The sequence below is a fragment of the Alligator sinensis genome, unplaced genomic scaffold (assembly GCF_000455745.1).
Source record: "Alligator sinensis unplaced genomic scaffold, ASM45574v1 scaffold482_2, whole genome shotgun sequence".
NCBI classification, from domain to species: domain Eukaryota; kingdom Metazoa; phylum Chordata; order Crocodylia; family Alligatoridae; genus Alligator; species Alligator sinensis.
The window spans coordinates 267,560-288,618 of record NW_005842678.1 but is presented as its reverse complement, the minus strand read 5'-3'; the positions used below and the strand labels follow the sequence as shown (position 1 = coordinate 288,618).

Genomic DNA, 21,059 nt, shown 5'->3' with positions numbered 1-21,059 from the left:
GTTGCGAGCACGTACCCAGAGCGTGGGCCAGTTGCAGCCAGGAGGCTGCAGACATCTGCTCCAGGCTCCGGCATTAATTCCATACTGGCAGGTGCACACATGCCTCAGAGAGGACGGTGGGGGAGCAGCCTGAGGCAGCACAACCCGGGCCTCTCCCCCACTGCTTCCACAGAGCTGATGACTGGGCTCTGGAGCCCAACGCAGCTGTTTGTAGCCAGCCTGGGCTTTGGGTAGTTGCAGCAAGCAGCAGGCAGGCTGCCCACAGCTGCGCCGGGCTCCACAGCCCCAGTATCAGCTCCGTGCTGGCAGCAACTGTATGTGCACCTCAGAGCAGACAGCAGGAGAGCTGTGCTTCCTCAGGCCCTATCCCCACCGTCTGCTCTGAGCTGCGTGTGCACCCACCAGTACGGAGCTGATGCCAGAGCCCGGAGCAGTTGTTTGCAGCCCCCTGACTGCAGCCAGCCTAGGCTCTGGTACCTGCTGCCAACCACGGAGCTCAGGCTGCTTGCAGCAGGGCTTACAGCTGAGCCCGCCTGACCCCCACCTGCTCCAAGCCCAGCCCCGATCCAGCCCTGCACCAGGATGAGGTTGGCGCTGCCCCTTACCAGGATCACTGCACCTTTTCCAGGCTTAGCTGTGCAGGGTGGGTGGGTAGTTGGGCTGATGAGCAGGCTCCAGGCTGGGGCCTTGGCCAGCTGTGCTGCAGCCTGGGGACTGGCTCCCTGGGGAAGCACAGGGGCTCTGGGAGAACCAGAACATTGTTGGGTCAGATTTTGTCCAGTGGCCCAGGAGCCCAGCTCCGTGAGCCCGCACATCTGGTTCTATGTGTTTGTCTGCCTCTGTCTAGTTCTGTGTGTCTGTGTGCCCACACATGTGTCTGGTTCTAGATGTGTGTGTGTGCACGTGTCTGTTCTGGGTGTGTTCTGGTTCTCTGTGTTTGTGCATGTGGTTCTCTGTGTGCGTGTGTGTGTGTCTGGTTCTCTCTCTGTTCTTTTTCTTTCTCTCTCTCCCCTCTTTCTCTTGTCTCTTTTTTCTGTCTCTTTTTTCTCTCTCTCTCTCATTGCAACATGCTTAACAAAAAAGGAATACACAACAACAAAGGCAATATTTATGATTATTAAATATACTAATATGCAGTGCGTCCTGCCATGTATCCCCCCAACCTATTTTGTTTTTCTGGCATGCTGGCACTCCAGCAACTTCCAAGGTAGACATTGTGTTTTTTTAGGCACTCTGGCCAAAAAACGTTGCCTACCCCTACTGTAATACCTACCGAGGCAACATTGCCAGCACGAATAGTTTCAATTTCATTTGTTAAGTAGTGCCAGGAAACCACACTCTTCATATTTATATGTGATTCATGCCAAAGGGTCAGTACATTCTGGAACTGTTGTTCAATTCTGAAACAAACAAAAAAACAAGATTAACATTAGGTTAGAAAAGCTAACGTAGCAAAGGGAGACAATAGCAAAACTATAAATTGTTTCAACACAAATAAAGGAAACATCACTTCTACTCTGAACTCAAGAAAATGCTCCTCCTCTAAACAAAACATTATTTTAAAACATACTTACAGCTGTACACATTTAGCTGTTTTCACCTTACCTGTTTGCAGTATCTATTGCTTCTTTGTTGGGCGGAGGAACTGTAAAGCACACAGATGGAACCATGGCCTCATTACCACTTGGACTAATGACTTTCCATTTAGCGCGATGGGAGTTGCTTGCTAATATGCATTCATCATCTTTGTAAATGGTTATCTAGTTTTAACAGAAAAGCAGAACTGTGTAACGTATAAAGCATTATAAACTACTCTTACAAAGGACCTTTGTAAGTGGTGTCACAAAGCAAGTCACACAACAGAAAAAAGAACTGCAAGACAGAACACAGGCATTTGTTCTGTTTACTAGGCTGGAAGATATTTATGGTCTTGTGTTTTCCAGGAAAATGTAAGTAAATTAAACTTTAGCTGTCTTCTCACGGCTGTAATTGATTTTAGGAAATTCAAGGTTCTGACCTCAATTTGTCTGTAGTCACAGATGGCTTTAATTGGGATGGAAGTTTTGAGTGTACAGTCAGGATTCCTTGGCTTCAGTTGAATGATTGCCTTTGCTCTCCCCACAAGGCCTGCTACTGTGCTCTTGTACTGCAAGAGTTGTTCTTTTTCTTCCTAAATACCAATTAAGAAAAGAACAAAACCAGAAGTAGGCTGAGCTCTGCTCTTCCTTCACACTTTTCTTTTTTTTATCATGTCTTTTAAAAAAAACAGTTCACACAAACAGAAATGACTTTATGAAGTCATCAGTTCCCTTCTTATCTAGAATTGAAAAATAAATAAATAAATAAATAAGAGTGTATTTAAAAGTTATGAAAAGTATTCTGTAAATTAGAGCAAATGAATAAACTTGTTTAATTAGACAATGTAGAAATACATTTTATAGCCATATGACATTCCTTTTGTTGGACAAGTTTATAAATAATTTTGTTTTTACATTAAGATATGCTTTACTTGACAAGATGCTTTATTTAAACAAGATATGCATAAATCTTGTTTAACTGTAACTTAGGTTGACAAGATTCTTGAATTCTTACCATGGACTCCTGAACAAGATCTTCCAATCTGTGCAGACTACTGGACCGATCACAACTGTACTTTCGGTGTATGGCATCTTTTAAATTCTTTAAGTAATCCATAGCCTCTTTTGCATCATTGAAAAACTATGATGAGATATATATTGGTTAAACTAAAACAAGACTATATGATTTTGAAAGTGCTAGAGAAAATGTTTATTAAAAAAGCAGTAAATAGTGCTTAAGCTAATTTTACAGTAGATTGAAATGATTGAGGTTAAAAGTAATTTGTTCCTGCAGTTTAAAATGCCTGCCTTTGATCTCAGAGGCAGATACAAATTACAACATTACAGACTACTTCACATGCTACCAGAAAACAGATCAGGATCCCAACATCTGGACTTAAGTTACTTACTGTTCATGTGAAAGAAAGATTTTTGAATAGTGATTCTTGCTACTCCTGAAATTCACAACTATAACTTGCTTTTGAAATGTAATAAGACAAACATTAAAGATGCACAAAGTAGCTTGCATGTTGGTGTGAACAAAGTCTAGATTAGAGAAAATCTGCTTCTCCTGTAGTCCTGCCACACTTTTAGCTTCTCTCATTTCTTGGAGTCTCAGAACAGCAGAGACTCCCTATGCCTGAAGAAGGGTGACTGCGGCTGAAAGCTTGCTAAGAACTGTTTTCTAACTACCCAGTTGGTCTAATAAAAGATATCACATCTAACCAAAGAACCCTGCCTGCTTCTCCTTTAGTCATTTAAATGGGTACAGATCAGATGTGGCTTTGAAGGCCATTTACATTGACATTGTTCTTACTCTGTACCAGATAATAGACTTCCCAAAACAGAGAACACACTGTATACTTTAAACATAAAGAAAAAACAAATTGCAGTTAACTCAAACAAAGCAGTCCAATTACAGCATACATTAACGATGAAATTCTCATTTACTGCTTTTGTAGGTGACTTTGTAAAAAAAATCGTACACTGTCCTTAACCGTAGATTTTCTCCCCCGGTATTCTGCTCCAGTTTTTTATGAAGTCATCAGTTCCCTTCTTATCTAGAATTGAAAAATAAATAAATAAATAAATAAGAGTGTATTTAAAAGTTATGAAAAGTATTCTGTAAATTAGAGCAAATGAATAAACTTGTTTAATTAGACAATGTAGAAATACATTTTATAGCCATATGACATTCCTTTTGTTGGACAAGTTTATAAATAATTTTGTTTTTACATTAAGATATGCTTTACTTGACAAGATGCTTTATTTAAACAAGATATGCATAAATCTTGTTTAACTGTAACTTAGGTTGACAAGATTCTTGAATTCTTACCATGGACTCCTGAACAAGATCTTCCAATCTGTGCAGACTACTGGACCGATCACAACTGTACTTTCGGTGTATGGCATCTTTTAAATTCTTTAAGTAATCCATAGCCTCTTTTGCATCATTGAAAAACTATGATGAGATATATATTGGTTAAACTAAAACAAGACTATATGATTTTGAAAGTGCTAGAGAAAATGTTTATTAAAAAAGCAGTAAATAGTGCTTAAGCTAATTTTACAGTAGATTGAAATGATTGAGGTTAAAAGTAATTTGTTCCTGCAGTTTAAAATGCCTGCCTTTGATCTCAGAGGCAGATACAAATTACAACATTACAGACTACTTCACATGCTACCAGAAAACAGATCAGGATCCCAACATCTGGACTTAAGTTACTTACTGTTCATGTGAAAGAAAGATTTTTGAATAGTGATTCTTGCTACTCCTGAAATTCACAACTATAACTTGCTTTTGAAATGTAATAAGACAAACATTAAAGATGCACAAAGTAGCTTGCATGTTGGTGTGAACAAAGTCTAGATTAGAGAAAATCTGCTTCTCCTGTAGTCCTGCCACACTTTTAGCTTCTCTCATTTCTTGGAGTCTCAGAACAGCAGAGACTCCCTATGCCTGAAGAAGGGTGACTGCGGCTGAAAGCTTGCTAAGAACTGTTTTCTAACTACCCAGTTGGTCTAATAAAAGATATCACATCTAACCAAAGAACCCTGCCTGCTTCTCCTTTAGTCATTTAAATGGGTACAGATCAGATGTGGCTTTGAAGGCCATTTACATTGACATTGTTCTTACTCTGTACCAGATAATAGACTTCCCAAAACAGAGAACACACTGTATACTTTAAACATAAAGAAAAAACAAATTGCAGTTAACTCAAACAAAGCAGTCCAATTACAGCATACATTAACGATGAAATTCTCATTTACTGCTTTTGTAGGTGACTTTGTAAAAAAAATCGTACACTGTCCTTAACCGTAGATTTTCTCCCCCGGTATTCTGCTCCAGTTTGTGTATTCCTGGCATATAAGCTAGACTCTATACTAGCTTGTAGAATAGCCGAGAAAATGGTGGTGGTGAGAGGACTGGAAAAGGGCCAAAGTGGTCCCAATTTACAAGAAGGGGAGAAAGGAGGACCCGGGTAACTAGAGTCCAGTTAGTCTCACCTCGGTCCTTGGGAAGACCTTTGAGAAAATTATCAAGGAGCACATCTGCGGGGACCCAGCATGGGAGGTAATGCTCAGGGGCAACCAACACAGATTCACTGAGGGCAGATCCTGCCTAACTAACCTTGTTTCCTTTTACAACCAGGTCACAAAGTCTTTGGATGCGGGCATCGAGGTGGATGTTGTTTACCTGGACCTCAAGAATGCCTTTGACACTTGTTTCTCACCCCATTTTCATAAGAAAAACTAGGTGACTGTGGCACTGATGCCTACACAGTCAAATGGGTGGCAAATTGGCTTGATGGTCGCACCCAGAGAGTGGTGGTGGACGGGTCGTTTTCGACCTGAAGGGATGTAGGCAGTGGAGTTTCCCAGGGCTCGGTCCTCGGGCCTGTGCTATTCAACATCTTTATCAGTGACTTGGAGGTGGACATGGAAAGCACGCTGTCCAAATCTGCTAATGACACAAAGATGTAGGGAGAAGTGGGCACACTGGAGGGGAGGGACAGAATCCAACTACATCTAGACAGGTTACAGAGGTGAGCAGATGAGAATAGGATAGAATTCAATGCAGGCAAGTGCAAGGTGCTGCATCTAGGGAGAAAGAACCTGCAACATACCTATAGGCTGGGGAACACCCTTCTCAACAACACAGTGGCTGAAAGGGAACTTGGAGTCATTGCTGACTCCAGGATAGACATTAGCCACCAATGCAAGGAAACGGTCAGTAAAGCTAACTGCACCTTGTTGTGCATCTACAGATGCATCACAAGCAGGTCCAGGGAGGTGATCCTTCCCCTCTATGCGGCTCTGGTCAGGCCACAGTTGGAGTACTGTGTCCAGTTCTGGGCACCGCACTTCAAGAGGGATGTGCCTAACCTTGAGAGGATCCAGAGGAGGGCCACTCACATGGTCAGGGGCAGCAGCCCAGGCCCTACAAAGACAGACTAAAGATAGACTAAAGGGCCTGAATCTATTCAGCCTCCACAAGAGAAGACTGAGGGGATCTGGTGGCCATCTATAAACTCACCAGGGGGGACCAGCGAAAAATAGGTGAGGCTCTGTTCCCCTGGGCACCACCTGGGATAACAAGGAATAACAGCCACAAATTGATTGAGAGCAGGTTCAGGCTTGTTATCAGGAGGCATTAGTTTAATGTTAATGCTACCAGGCTCTGGAATGGGTTCCCAAGGGAGGTGGTGCTCTCTCCTACCTTGAGGGTCTTTAAGAGGAGGTTGGATAGATATCTGGTTGGGGTATTATGATCCCAGCACTCATTCCTGCCCAGGGCAGGGGGTTGAATTTGATGATCTGATCTTGTTTCTGACCCTAAAAACTAAGAAACTATGAATTTACATCTCTAATATATATGTGCATATATTCCTCCATAATATTTTTAATAATTTTAGCCATTATAGAATGATGTCTCTTATATAAATAATGTTTGTACTAAATCTTATACCAACAGAAAATTTTGCTGCATTATAGCTTAATTACAGACCTCCTTTTGGGGGGGTAAGTGCATCATATAAGACAGAAAACATAGTAATTAATAGTCCCAATTCATTTTTCCCCAAATATAATCATGCTTTAAGGTATTACCATTTTTTCTGGTTTACTTACTTACCTCAAAATATGCAGCATTTTCTCTCAAATGTTGTTCAACACAGTGGCAGAGCTGTAAAATCCAGCTCCACTGTGTCTGCATTGCAGCTCTGTAAGCCTTTAAATAGAAAAAGGAGGTACTTTAGGGAAAAAAAACAGAAATTAAATACGTGCACAGAATTTAGGGAAAAAATAACAACATTATAAATATAAGCATAGTTTCCCGCCATCGTTACCCTTGAAAAAAAAATGTTGAATTCAAAATAGCCAGAATTCTACAATCAAACATAAAACGTGACCCTAAATGGACCCATAAAATGGACTGTAAATATACCCAAATCTCTAATATGTACATGCATATATTTTTGCATTATATTTTAAACACATTTAGCCATTCTAGAATGATGTTTCGGATACAATCTTTATTACTAAGCTTATATAAATAGAAAATTCTGCTGCATTACCCAAACATTTGCCAGCAGAGGGTGCTCTAAACATTGTGAAGAGTATCAAAATGAATAAAAAATCTCATGCAAATCCCTCAACCCCATTGAAGTCAATGGAATCTTTCCACTGCTTGAGTAAACACTGGCTCAATCCATTAATGCACAGCCATACACTATAGTTTTCCAAAGTAATATGAAAACAAATATTATGAAATCCTATTTCCTGCACAGAAGGCAGGAATGTAAAACAATTTAGAACACACAACTGTTGTATGTATCCTAAGAACTACAGCTTTCACACATGAACCTTTCACTTCAGGGTTCATTTTAGTACTATAACTGTTTATTACTCTGATATGGAGTAATACATATGCTAGTAAAGCATGTAAATTTACACTACATACAAATCCATCCATGGCCTGTTCAAAGGAAGGCAGGAAGTACAACTCTTCATTTATCTCCAATTTATAAGAGAATAAAACTAAAGAATCATCAAATCCAGGTATTCAGGTAATTTCCCAGAATGTTGGTAATTTCCTTGACTACTTAAATTCATTCTACAATATTATAACAGTTTTTATTGTTTCTCCTGTATCACTACCTGACTGTTTATTCTTGACTTGAATATCTGCAGTGAAAATGATCTGACACTCTCTGTTGGAAACTTGTAAAGCTTCTAGGGTAGCTACAATATTTTTTCATGTAACCAGATTACCTTCTACACACTTTCAAGCCAATAAATCAAACTACTTTATTACAGGCCAATGTCCAAACACGTTCTTTAATTTACTGACAATAATGTCACAAAACTAAAACTTGAACCTTAAAAGGAAGCAATAGGATAAAATATTTGTGACTGGAATTGCTCTCAGGAGGCCTTTTCCAATATAAAGGGAGGACGAACAATAGAAAAAGCCATTTTATTCCTTCAGTTTGTACTAACATTAACATCAATGGAAGTTGCAAAATACAGCTGAATAGACCAATTTGGTAAATCTTAGCTTCACTGACAGTTTTGCTAAGTAAAACCTCCATAATACTCCAGAAATTGTTCACATCTATATATAAATAATATCAACATACATAAAGTGAGGCAGTTAAACCAGAGGCACAGAAAATCATTTTGTTTTTAAAAGAAAGAAAATCTCAAGAATTATTGTTAAATTAGGCTATGGTGTTCTGGTTTGTGTGCTGTATTTACTGACATACCTCAATAGTTAGCCTTGCAGGATGATTTTCCAAGAGAAGCTGCTCTGCTATTTCCTGAACAGATTTAATTACTTCTTCTTTTTGATCAAGTTCTCTCATTAACTCCTTTTTCAAATCAAAAAACATAAATATTTTAGAAATGTGTTGAATCACTTAAGGTATCTCAGTTACTTCCTTTTGGATTATATTTGTAATGCTTACTGCGTGGTACTCCTTTTTTCGTGATATATTGGAGTTTCTATCACTCCAGTCATAAGCAACCTCTTCCTCCTCCTTTTCATTCAGCCATATAAGCTCTCTAGTGGCACGGGACACAAAATTGTGAAGAGCATCAAGATGCCTTTCCTGATTTCTTGATGTGTTCTTAAAAAAATAATAATAATAATAAATTGTTCTAATTAACAGAATGACACATAATTAACAGTTGAACATGAAAGAGGTATAAAGATCTTACCAGGAGTTTTGCATACTGGCTCTCCAGTTTGTGCAATTTTTCGGCATAACTCAGTTTAAGAGGTGCAGTCATTTGGATCTGTGTAGGGTACATGAGGTCAAAAGACAATAACAAAAATGAGTTACATTAAGTAATTATTCTCAAATACAAATAATACAAAGCTTCTGTTTTCACTAAAGAAAGTTTTTGAACTCCAAGATATATAAGTCATTATTGCCTTGTGAGTAATGCAATAAAAAAGTAGCCTTAAGAAATAAAAAATACAGTACTGTACCTCACTGATTTTAGCTTCTTTAAGGCTAGATTCAAATTCTTCAATAGCTCTATGAACATTTTTGTGATTTTCTAAATGGCTTTCAACGCTTGGCAAATCTGAACCCCATTCTGCCCGATCAAGTTGCACCTTATAAAGAGAAGAATTAATAGAACAGAAAAGATAATCTTACACTGTCAGTAAGCAGACAAAATTGCTAGAGTTGGACTGAGAGCTTTTGCAGAAGGTCTTTTACCTGCATTTCATCTACCCAGTTCAAAAGGTCCTGGACAAATTTCATGTTGATTTCTTCTTCTGTTAAATTTTGACCAACAAAAGCTGATTTCATGAGAGGCTTTCGGATCTGCATCAGTTTGAGTGTTTGCAGGGCACCCGTGTCTACTCCCGGGACATAACTTTGAATTAACCTTGGTGGAATGCCTGGCGTGTAAACTGGAGTTATTGCTGGAGTCAATCGTGAAGTCAGACCTGAGGAGAGGCCTGATGTCAGACTGGAAGAAGTCAAAGTAGATGTTAAACTCTGGGTTATTCCAGAGTTCAAATCAGGGGTTAAGGTTGGTGCAAATCCTGAGTTTAAGCTTTGTGTTATTCCGGATATCATCAGCTTTGTCTGTTCTGTTGTCAGCATACGGCCCTTGCTGTATATTGAGGAACATTCTGTCCTTAAGGCCATAAGATCATCACGAAGTTTTGCAACCCTATAAAGACATTACATTTACTTCATTAAAAAACCAAAATAATAACACTGAAGATTTGTGAAAGCATTTTATGCTGAACTGATCTACAGAATTATAATTTATCTTGTACCTATAAGGCATTCTACTTGAACAAAAATTTACCCTATTTGTTTTTCAGTTTTACACTCACTATTAAAACAGTTTCTACATAAGATTTATATTAGCACATCGATTTTATCTGGTAAACATCTCTAATAATAACTTTGCATGTAACATGTTACCATATACATACATGCATGGCTAACATGCACTTGGTATGGACACATTCTTGGCAATAACCCAGAAAGCCAACATAATGCAGGCAGTGGCATGTATCAGATACACAACCAAGCTCAATTAGACAAACATAAATCTTGCAATACATGATACTACATGTTGGGGTGGATTAACTGGTTGTAGAGAGCTGTTTACAGCTCAGTACCAAAGCAGTTATCACATGCTTGACCCTCCCCTCCTCAAATTCAGAATTACCCATGACAGACTCTGGGGTCCTGTCCTATTTTTTCCCTGTAGAATAACACTGTACAGCTATGATGTATGTTTGTGATAAGTGGTACTCTGCTACTTCACCTGATCTTCTGCTTCTAAAGATATAACTCAGCTATTGTCATAAATCTTATTTCTACTGACACAGACCATAATTGGCAATTTTGAAAAGGTAACAAGTTTAAGATCAATAAAATAACTCTGTAGTTTTCAAAACTGGATGTGTAATAAAGTGAAATGGACTTAGATCAGTGACCTCATTTTCAGAAATGATGAATTCATTCAACTTTCACTAATTATAACAAAATCAGTGAATACTCAAATGTCTGAAAATCTAGTGACTTTAGTTTAGGTACCTAATTAGTTGCTTAACACTAGGCCCGCTTTGAAAACTTTTTTTTTTCTTTGTTTTGTTTTTTTGGTGATGTCTTTTATTGGACTAACTGTATAGTCGGGAGAGATACTGAACAATCCCTTGGGCACAAAGAGCCACTTTGTACCCGGAAGCTGGTCTAACAAGATTAACTAACTATACTGTTGGTCCAATAAAGACACCACAAAAAATCCTTGCCTCATATATTTCCTGGACAATCATAGATACAGTAACACTCCGGCCCTACTATGTTGATAACTGCATGTATTTCAAATGTAAAACTTACCTCTGAACAAGCTGATCTGCCTGATAATATCTTCCATCAATAAGAATTTGAGCATCAATCACTTGTTGGCGCAAAAGATTCTCACATTCAAGTAGGTACCCAGCTATCTCTGCTTCATTTTGGAACTGTAGCCCTGATTCTAATCGCTTGGTATCCTATGTATTTGAAGGATAAAAATGGCAATTAAATTCTGCAGCCAAACAGAGGAGAAATACTCTGTAATAAATCTGATTTTTCCTCTACAGTTTTTTTTTAACTTAAATAAGTTTAAAACAATTACTTGGTGATAACCTGGAAGAAATATTTCTATGCAACATATCACATCCTTTTACAGAAATATTAAACAAAAGAAAATAATATGGGAAAGGTCAGTAATGACAGAGTCAAATTAAATGCTATGAAATTAAAGTTTTAAAAACTGTAAAGATTTCAATGCAAAAAGAAAAGCTCACAGCCATACCCGGAACAGAATCAACAACTGACTTACAGACTGCAGAGCGTTCCGAGCAAGTATCAGTTTGTCTTCACAGCCCAGGCTGTCCCGTTGAATTCTGTTTGCAATTTGCTGCAGCATTTCCAACCTAAAATACACAAGAGCCTTTTGAAAAAAAATATTAATGGTACCTGCTATACATGTGGAATAACAAAGGGGAAAAAATTCTTGCATAAAAACATCAATATTATGCCAGCTTACCTAGATCCTTCTAAGGTGTCATTGCTGAAGCTTATACAAGAATTAATCAGTGTTGGACCACAATTAACAGAAAGAAAATTCTCATTGGAGTCAATGCTAGTTCTAGCACTAGTACTGTTGCTGAACAAGGAATCACTGCTGTGGTAGCCGTAAGTACTGCTATTCATTTTTAAACTAAAAGAACTCTCTCTCTACCCATTTATGTTTACTAAAAAATTTAAAAAGGTAAAACTGCAAAAATGTACAGCTTCCAGTAATGAAATCTCCCTGCTGTCTTTTGAAACACCCAACATTCCTTCTCTAAATAGGCTCCAACATGCATATTCAACACCCTGCAATTAATATTCCAATACGTCTTCAAAGGATTTTGCCTAGGGCTATGTATGCTTTTTTGGGTTTGGCTTCCCTGCCTTACATTAAAGCTCTACAAGTACAGACTAAGCAGAAAGACAAGGGCGGCACTTGGAAGCAGACATGCCAAATATTTGATTTAAGTATCACTCAATTTCAACAAACTAAAGGGGATATTAAACTTTCCATAGTGCACTACGGCCCTTTCATTGAAAAGATATACTAAAAGAAACAAAGGGAGAGACTCTGCTCCCCACTGAGTTACTTCAGATTCAAGTAAGATGCCTTTCCTAATTTCAAATAAAGCTATGTCAACATAAAACTGGAGTAACACAGTAGTTAGTCAAGTCTTTAGCTAGTCAAAGCAGGACTCATGTATATTTTACAACTCCACTATCATAAATCCACTGCATCTTAAACCCAGTTAGGCATGTTTATTTTAATCATAACAGCCTGTAATTCTGGAAACGACACTGATTTCTCCAGTTTTCAGAGCTGACAGCTCTGTACTACAGTGATTCTGTACTGGGTGCCTTGAGATCCTACATTTTTCTGGCCTTTCAGTCCACTTACAGCACACTACAGAACTGCATCCATGTTACAGGACTGTTTCTTTAAGGATGTAAAGAGCCCGGGCTGCCTCTGAAGAGGTTCAGTGAACTCATTTCTGACAGTTTTAGCTCCTATAAGCCAGGCAAGCAGGAACACCAAGCTAGCCCTTTCCTTACCCACCTAATAATAATTTGGATCTCAGTCTCTGACCACTAGTTACCATCTGTTCTGATGTCTTCTTGGGATTTACCAGGCTAAGAGGCAGAGTTTTAACATTTTTTTATCTTCATGTATCAGCCTGCCATCTCATTGTTGTCACAGTCAAATTCCATTTTGAAGGCTCAGGCTGAAACAATCTACCTCTGTACCAGTGCAGCAACAGCAACATGCACCAGTGCACTAGTTATCAGTTTAAGATGGAACAAACTACTGATTTCACATCTACCATTAATTTTATTTGATTGATGTTCCAACATTGCTCAGATTTATTCATTTTCCTCTTCATCATGCAGTGACTATCTAGCAACTCAACTGTTTTATGTTTATCAGGTAAATTTAAATATATGTGGAGAACCATAGGTGAATGGATGTTTATGCTTATATGGATAAAAAAATAAAAAACATAAACAAATAATTATAATAATTACATAATTACATTTATACTTATTTGCAATAGATACAGTCCAGCATTCTGTAGCTATAATTATTGCCCAATTTAATACCTTCCAAATGGGGGTGCTAGCTTTGCCCCTTGATGGTGAATCTGCCCTAACATGCAAAACCTTGCCTGTTGTGTTTCCATCACTGCCTTACTACTTGCTTCTCTACCTATTCAGTGCAGGCATTCAACTCTATAGAAACCCCTCCAGCAAAGACTACAGCAAGTATACTCTGAATAAGCAGTCTCAGGCACCTTATCCTTGCTCCCTTGGCTGCTCCCATGATATTTCCTTCTATTAATACCAGCTGCCTTCAGCTCTTCTTTTGCCACTAGAATCTCCCTCTTACAGACAAGTCACTGCGGATGACTATAAAAACACTTCAATACTTTTAGCTCAAAATCTTAACGGGTTCTAGATCAAATAAATGGTCAGGCAAGTGGTCAGACAACACTTTTTTCTGTAATGGCTTTTGTTTGTACCAAAATTGTACATACAAAACAGAACTGTCCTGAGACAAGGTCCAGTGTAAAGAGAATCAAACAATCATGTTGGAAAAAACATCACGTCAAATACAGTGACCCATGATGAATTGCTCTTCATGTACTTTGCAAGTTTAGATGCTGTAAATTGCTGAGAACATTACAGTATTAATAGCAAAAATGAGATCTCAGACCATCTCATGCACAGAGTGAAATTACCCCAGTTTGTAGGCTGGAAATATATAGTCTATGCAGAATATGGCTTAACTCAAATCAAGTGGTGCATATGCCCTATCCTGGCCCTCTGCAGAGGAAAGGAAAGGACATACTTAATGTTATGTATGCAGTTAGGTTTTTTGCTGATTTGAGGTTCGCACACTTATCCATTACAGCTTGTTGACACCACTCCTACCATTTCATGGGGACCTAAAATAATAAGTCAAGTTAAAGCTCTTCAAGCCCAAAACAGGGAAAAAACAAAACAGTGAGAAATCTTCATTCTAAAGCAATGATGTGAATTTTACCATGGAAAACACATCAGCAAGTAACAACAGAAAGCAAAGCGTCAGGGGAAAAAGCTTGCTCCAGTCAAGCATTCACTAACGTACCTCTCTACTTCAGGTCGAAGGGTTTTCTCTCTTTCCAGCATACCAATAATTAGTTTTCCCCATTCTTTTTCTATATCATTTGGATGGTAGCCTTGAGGGAGTTTGATGCGTCCAAATTCTATCCAGACCTTTAAAAAACATATAATCTCTGCTTAACATGAACCAAAGACTAGAACATTTCAATGTGTTAATGTACAAGAAGCACAGCTTACCTCCAGCAGTTTATACAGACGTTTAATTTTGGATTTATCTATTTCCTTTGGTGGAATTTCTGTTTCTTTAAACTGTAAGTATTGATTATAAAGTGCCTAGGGAAAAATAAGTAAGGGTTACTATCTACTTCCTCAAACAGAATATTTTACTACTAGCTGACCACATTCTACTATGCATAATAGGTTTCAGTTTTTAAACTGTTGTCTTGAAGACTACCTTTACACAATATGCTTGTCCTTGGTATATACTAGCAAAGTATTTCTAGCATTTTAAGCAGAATAAAAACAGTATTTTCAAATGGTCGTCAACCTGGCCACCATCTGCCTGCAAGTGACTCCCCCTGTACATATGTGTTTGCACAAAAGGATGATATTTACAGAGGCAAGAATTTCTTAGAGTGATATCCTTTATTGGACCAACTTCATAGATGGGAGAGTTAGACAAGCTTTTGAATGCAAGACATTCTTCTTCAGGTCTCTACATAGAAGCTAGAACATTTTAATACCTTATTTGTTCCAGGCTCGTGACGCATGCTATTTTAAAAATCCAATTAATAGGTTCCGCCACACACTCGTGTCAGTTTAAGGTGTGATAATACAATAAGCAAGCCAAAGCTATTTCACATATAAGGTGTGACAACTTTGTGGCTCATTTATATTATGCCTTAAATTGAATGTATGACCAGTTGGGGCTGGCCTATGCCAGATCCCGACACTCAGCTGAGTGCCAGGATCAAGCATGGAGCAACCCCAAGATCTGGGACACCGCTGTCCCCTACCCAATTCATTTGGGGGCAGAGGCAGTCCCTGGATCCTGGACCCCTGCCCAACCCTCAGAGGCAGATGTGTGACACAGTGAGCCTGACATCAGGGAACATCTCATCAACATCAGGCTCACTGGACCACAGACCTTTAAAAACCCTGTATGCAGCTGGGCTGTGCACATGGTTTTCTGCCATCCCTGGTGCCCACAAACTCAGGGATAAAGGAACATCTCCCTGATCCTGAGGTCTCCAGGTACTAGGGATGTCAGAAAACCATGTGTGCAGCCCAGCTGCACATGCAGTTCTTTAAAGTCCCAGAGCAATGGGACCCCAAGATCAGGGAGAACCTCCTTAATCCCAGGGTCCCCATGTGCCAGGACCAGTGAAGACCACACTTAACTCGTCCAGGCTCATGGGGACTTCAGGATTTGGTTGTGGCAGCCAAGTCCCATGATCCCCATATTCTCAGACTGGTAAAAACCACAGGTTCCACCCAGCTTGGCAAAACACTTTACTCGTCCCAGTGCACGAGGACCAGTAAAACCATGTGTGCTCCCTGGCTGGACAGCACATGCAGTCTGTATTCATCCCAGCATACAGGAGCCTGGGGATCGGGTGGCAGCAGCCTGATCCAGTCCCCATGCACCAGGACCAGTAAAGCCACATGTGCCTCCCAGCTAGGCAGTACACCTGGTTTTCCCCATCCCAGTCCATGGGGACCAGTGGCAGCCCAGTCTGATGCACCAGAACCACTAAAAACACATTTACCACCCAGCTGAGCAGCACACACACTTTGTACTCATCTCAGGGTCCCTGTGTACTGGGACTGATAAAATCATGTGTGCTATGTAGCTGTGGCAGCCCAACCCTGGGGCCCCATGCTCTGAGACGTATAAAACAACATGTGCCACCTGGCTGGGGTTTTGACAATCAACTGATTGTTGGCTGGGGCCGGGGACTGGCCTGGGGCCAGTTCTAAATCCTAGTTCAGGCCCAGTCCCCAGCTGACAATCAGTTGATTATGGACACCTAAGCTTTCAAGTTGCTAATACAGGGAGAGCCTAGGATCACGAGCCTGGATTCCACCTGGTCTTCCAAGTAAGGCACAACTGGACTGCCATGCACTCTGCCTGGCAGGAGGTGCAGCTGTTGAGATTGTGGATCAGATCTCATCACACCTTAGTATCAGTGACCCCAGTGCATAAGGGAACCACAGGATGACCAGAAAATCTCATAGAAGTTGAATGTGTCTTTTAAAGAAATATTTGAAGACCTATAAATAATCTTCACAAAGCCCAAGCATGTCACCCCAAACTTAGCACTAGTAACTCTACAGGTTCACCTTGAAATTAAAAACAGAAATCATGGAAATGCATATCATCATTGATTCTTCACTTGACTCATCATCTTTCAAAACAAGCAGGAATAACAGATTTAGTTCCTTATGCCAAGCCTCACCTTCAGTTCTACAGGATTGTTTGGAAAAGTTCTGTCAGACATTATCGTGACATGGTGCCTGATCCACTGGATGAGGTAGTTCACCATATTCTGGTATTCAACCCACTTAACTTCAACATCCTAGCAAAGCACATCACAATTAAGAGATCAGAAGAAAATAAACATACAGCTTCATAATTTTTGCTATTCATTTTGAAGCCTCATGATGCAAAATAAATTCCTATGCCTAGCAAAACAGCCCAGCCCCAGAGGGAAAGGGGGTGTGGCTTGGCCCCACAGGGGAAAAGGAGCATGGCATGGGGGGCGTGGGGAGAAGAGGTCATGGCCAGGCCCCAACCTGGCCTTGTGGGGAGAGGGAGTGTGGCCTGGCTCCTAAGGGGTAAAGGGGATGTGACTTGGCCCTGCTGGAGATGGGAAAAGGGACATGGCCTGGCCTCAACCCAGCCCCATGGTGAGAGAGGGAGGGTGGCATGGCCCAGCTGCGACAAACAGTGCAGGACTCCAGCATCTGGCAAGAGGTTGAGCACCCCTGCAGTAGGCTGTAGGGGAGACGAGCAAATAAATCATCCTGGATATGCTCTTTCTTCCCCTTAGTTTCCACTCTCTGCAACCATAAGAGACAGGATACTTAGCTAGATAAACCTGTGGTATGACCCAGTATGGCATTTCTTATGTTCTTATACCCTTAAATCTCTAGTTATTGTCAACAAAAAAAGCTTTCTCCTGTGTTACTGCTGTAGTGGGACTGGCAGTAGCATGTGTGACAGCAATCTGTGGAGAACTTTGCTAATGTTACTGAGTTGGAACCTTGAAAATTAGAGGCAGGTCAAGGAAGCTGACATGCTCCATGGGTGTTGCTCTCCTACTTACATTTGCACTGATGCCTTCGTCGCCTTCTGGTACTTTGGGAAATGCGTCATAAAGTGATGACACATAAGTTATTACTGACTTCTCATCAGGTGAGGAGACATCAACATCTAAGAACACCACAGTACAGTTTTTTTATTATGCATACATACACATTTTCACAAATAACTCTATAGAACTCTGATATTTTAAATTATATGCTAGCTTGCTTGCAACAAAGTCTAAGAAACGACTTACCTTCAGGATCCAGAAGTCTGGCAACACCAAGTTTTTCTGCTACATAAAAAGCGTGTTCTAAATTTGCAAGGTTGCTTTGAACAGCAACAGCATTCATGTCTATCAGGTCCGGCCTATATAAAAACAAACAAAAATAACAACAATTCAGTCATTAATTACTTGTTTCAAAATACTATAATATTTATTCTACAGTGCAATCCTTTAAAAGGGCAATGTAACATGCACTATTATTTTTTAAAAATGTGTTTCAGGGTCTGTGGTATTCTAATCGCCTTTTAAAGTACATTAGGTAAACTACATTAAACTCCCATGTTTGTTTAGCATTAAAGAGACTTACTTCCGAGTAAGCTAAATCATATTAAGGACACTTTAATATGGAGTCAAATGGGTCCACAAAGAAACGTAATGCAGTTTAGCTAATTCCCCTTAGTTAATATGGATTAACTTTTTCTGAGTATCAATATGTAGGCAAGACTTTAGCTTCACTGTCTATGTCAAGGCTGTCCAACTTCAGAGCCGCTGGGGGCTGCATACTGCACAGGTCTCAAGCCCCAGGGTGCACACCATGTAGGCTGCATACCACAGCCTCCACATGAGCTCCCTGGGACCCCTGCTGCATGCAGCCCCCCTGCACAAGCCCTCCACCACTAACAACATGCAAGTCCTCCTTCTACCACCATGGCTTGGGTAATTCTCCCACCAGTGCTGTGCTAGAAGCACAGGTCCCCCTCCCTCTCTGATGCACGAGTCTCCTCTCTGCTACCACCACACCAAACTGGGCGGCTGCCCAGGCCCTATATAGAAAGGGGGTCCGAAAATGGTAATTTTTTCCCATTGTCCAGTTATTATCATCATTATCTCTGGCAAAGGGGGGCCCGATACTAAAAGTTCACCCACAGCTGCCAGGAGTCTAGGTACGGTACTGCCTCCCTGCCAGTGCTGCTGCATGGGAAGCAATCTTACCAGCCTCCCACTATGCTGTCCTTCCCCAGAGACTCTGGCCACCACTGCCACAGGAACTGAAGTAATGGTAGCAGCAGCAGTCAGACAAGAGCCCAGGGGCTGCGTGTTGACCTCTCACAGGCTGGATGCAGCCCAGAGGCCACCAGTTGAACAGCCTGTTCTATATCTTTGTGCCTTCCTTCATGGATCATTCAATCTCAGACACCTGGACCAACATTCCTGTTCATCAGTGTAACACTGTCTCTTTGCTCATACTTCTGTAAATAAATATATTTTTTATAATGCCTTTGGAAACAAACTCCTGCCAACATCGCTATCTCAAAATGTTATGCTTTAAACTTCTAAGTAAGCATTAAACTCTAGGCTTTCTACATGTTTTCTGGCTGGCTCTCAGGCTGTCAACTCCTCAGCAAACCAGTTATCTTAATTTGCACCTGGTACAGAATTAAGAATATAGTTAAGCTTTAGCAAATAAGAAGACAACTGTCAAAAGATGTTAAAAATCAACAGCTCTGACTGAGGTCAGCTGTTGTTGGAGGTTCTGAAAACCAGGCTTTAACAAAGCTTGAAACAACCCCAAAACAGAAGAAAGGAAAAAAGCAGTACAAAAAGAGACTCTATGTCTTTGTCACAGATGCATCAGCTGGAGCTCAGTAGCATGGAGTCACTAAACTGGTGGTGCCACTGATGGCAGGAGAATTCTAATATCAAAACAGCAGTTGCTAACTTTCAAAACACGTGAAATGTTTACATTTTTTCAAACCCAGGTCCTTATAGGTAACATTAGGTGAATGTCAGCCAGTATTAGGAAGTGGATAACTCCAGCAATCTATTCTTATATTTGTCAGAAATGTAAAATGTCTTCCTGGTGGAAATGATTCATTTTCATACAGTTTCCCAGAGCAAAATTTGAAAGTGAACAGAAACAGGTCAAACTAGCACTTCAAACTGATTTACTTTTTTTCAAAGCCACTAAAAACACAAGCTCTTTCAGCATACCAATTTCTAAAACTGTTAAATTCACTACATTCAATGTGACCATAGCGGAGAATTTATTAAAAATACATTACAAATGGAATAAAATTCTTTCAACCATTTCAAATTGAAGTTTTCCTTGTGTTGTCTAGAGAATTAATCAGTAAGACTTTTAAAACAGTAACATTTTCTTAAAAGAAACATTTGAGTACCAGAATATTTTTCTAACACTCATGTGCTCTCCATAGACGTCAATGGGAGTTTTCAGCAATCTTGTCTTACTGAGACAGAATTTGTTATCAAATTGACAACACTGACTTTAACTGGAGCAGAAGCAGGGTCATACTATTTTTTTTTAATTATTATTTCTTTTTAATTTAACTATAATGAAAAAAATATCTTTTACCTTTAGTGACATAAAGGCACAACAAGTAAAAGTAACTGCTGGAAAAGAAGCATAATGACCTATTACATCAGAATCACACTAGTACATACTGGGTGTGTATATATGTTCATGAATGCACCTTGGATACTTCGCATTTAGTTTAGTACATCCTTAATAAAATACTAAACTAAATGCACCATACCTAAAGTTACTGTGCAGTACCACTGGCGCATGGTTAGTGATGCTTACTGCGCATTTAGCCTAATAACACTGTGCAGCAGACTATTAGCATGGTTTTTGCTGTGACACAGTATTGCACAGTGTTATTAGGCTAATGCACAGTAAGCGTCTCATGTAGACGTGCCCACTGTAGATTAATAGAGATTTCCTTTATTGCATACAGTAGATAGAGAACAAAAAACTTCTGTATAAATATATGCTGTGCCTCCCATTCTGTTTTTCTTCAATTCATTTCACACTTGCTGGTAAGAACAGCAAAGAGTGATATATGATGTCTATTTGTATGCCAACTCCCAAAACAAGAAAGAACAAGTTATTAGAAGAACCTTTTCTTTCTTCAGAAAAATAAGCAATAAATAGTTCTGATGATACTAACATTTCTTAAGTATACAGTTGCAGTCATGCAAATACGAGGTATGGTTTCTTTCACAATTACTGAAAAATTGCATGTATTAGTTTAAGTCACAGTTTCCATTTCACCCCACCACCTAACCCTAACTTTATGTGAATCTTAGAAATACTTCTCTATCTTCAAAACTCAGAACAAAACATGGTTACTAACATTATTTTAAACAACAAGAACAATTTGAAATGAAAACCATCTCATTTCTAGTCAGCTGTATATTTGACGCAATGCACTCATCTAAAATAAATCATG

General features: G+C 39.7%; 1 protein-coding gene across 28 annotated transcripts in view; it reads right to left on the bottom strand.

The window, feature by feature from the left end:
• The window catches only part of DST (dystonin), a 428,507-nt gene that overhangs the window by 209,776 nt on the left and 197,672 nt on the right, over window positions 1-21,059 (bottom strand). For 26 of the 28 annotated variants that reach the window (XM_025215834.1, XM_025215826.1, XM_025215830.1 and 23 more), the window contains 17 exons: window positions 17,839-17,951; window positions 17,605-17,711; window positions 16,735-16,854; window positions 14,513-14,608; window positions 14,301-14,428; window positions 11,442-11,535; window positions 10,955-11,109; window positions 9,308-9,770; window positions 9,073-9,201; window positions 8,799-8,876; window positions 8,546-8,707; window positions 8,345-8,449; window positions 6,712-6,807; window positions 3,913-4,038; window positions 2,018-2,170; window positions 1,606-1,760; window positions 1,274-1,400 (listed from right to left, as the gene is read on the bottom strand). In XM_025215834.1, the coding sequence (XP_025071619.1) occupies window positions 1,274-1,400; window positions 1,606-1,760; window positions 2,018-2,170; window positions 3,913-4,038; window positions 6,712-6,807; window positions 8,345-8,449; window positions 8,546-8,707; window positions 8,799-8,876; window positions 9,073-9,201; window positions 9,308-9,770; window positions 10,955-11,109; window positions 11,442-11,535; window positions 14,301-14,428; window positions 14,513-14,608; window positions 16,735-16,854; window positions 17,605-17,711; window positions 17,839-17,951 (2,407 nt within the window). Of the gene's footprint in view, window positions 1-1,273; window positions 1,401-1,605; window positions 1,761-2,017; window positions 2,171-2,592; window positions 2,715-3,912; window positions 4,039-6,711; window positions 6,808-8,344; window positions 8,450-8,545; window positions 8,708-8,798; window positions 8,877-9,072; window positions 9,202-9,307; window positions 9,771-10,954; window positions 11,110-11,441; window positions 11,536-11,648; window positions 11,911-14,300; window positions 14,429-14,512; window positions 14,609-16,734; window positions 16,855-17,604; window positions 17,712-17,838; window positions 17,952-21,059 lie in introns of those variants that run through there. The other 2 variants (XM_006033921.3, XM_025215841.1) reach the window with 2 other exon arrangements.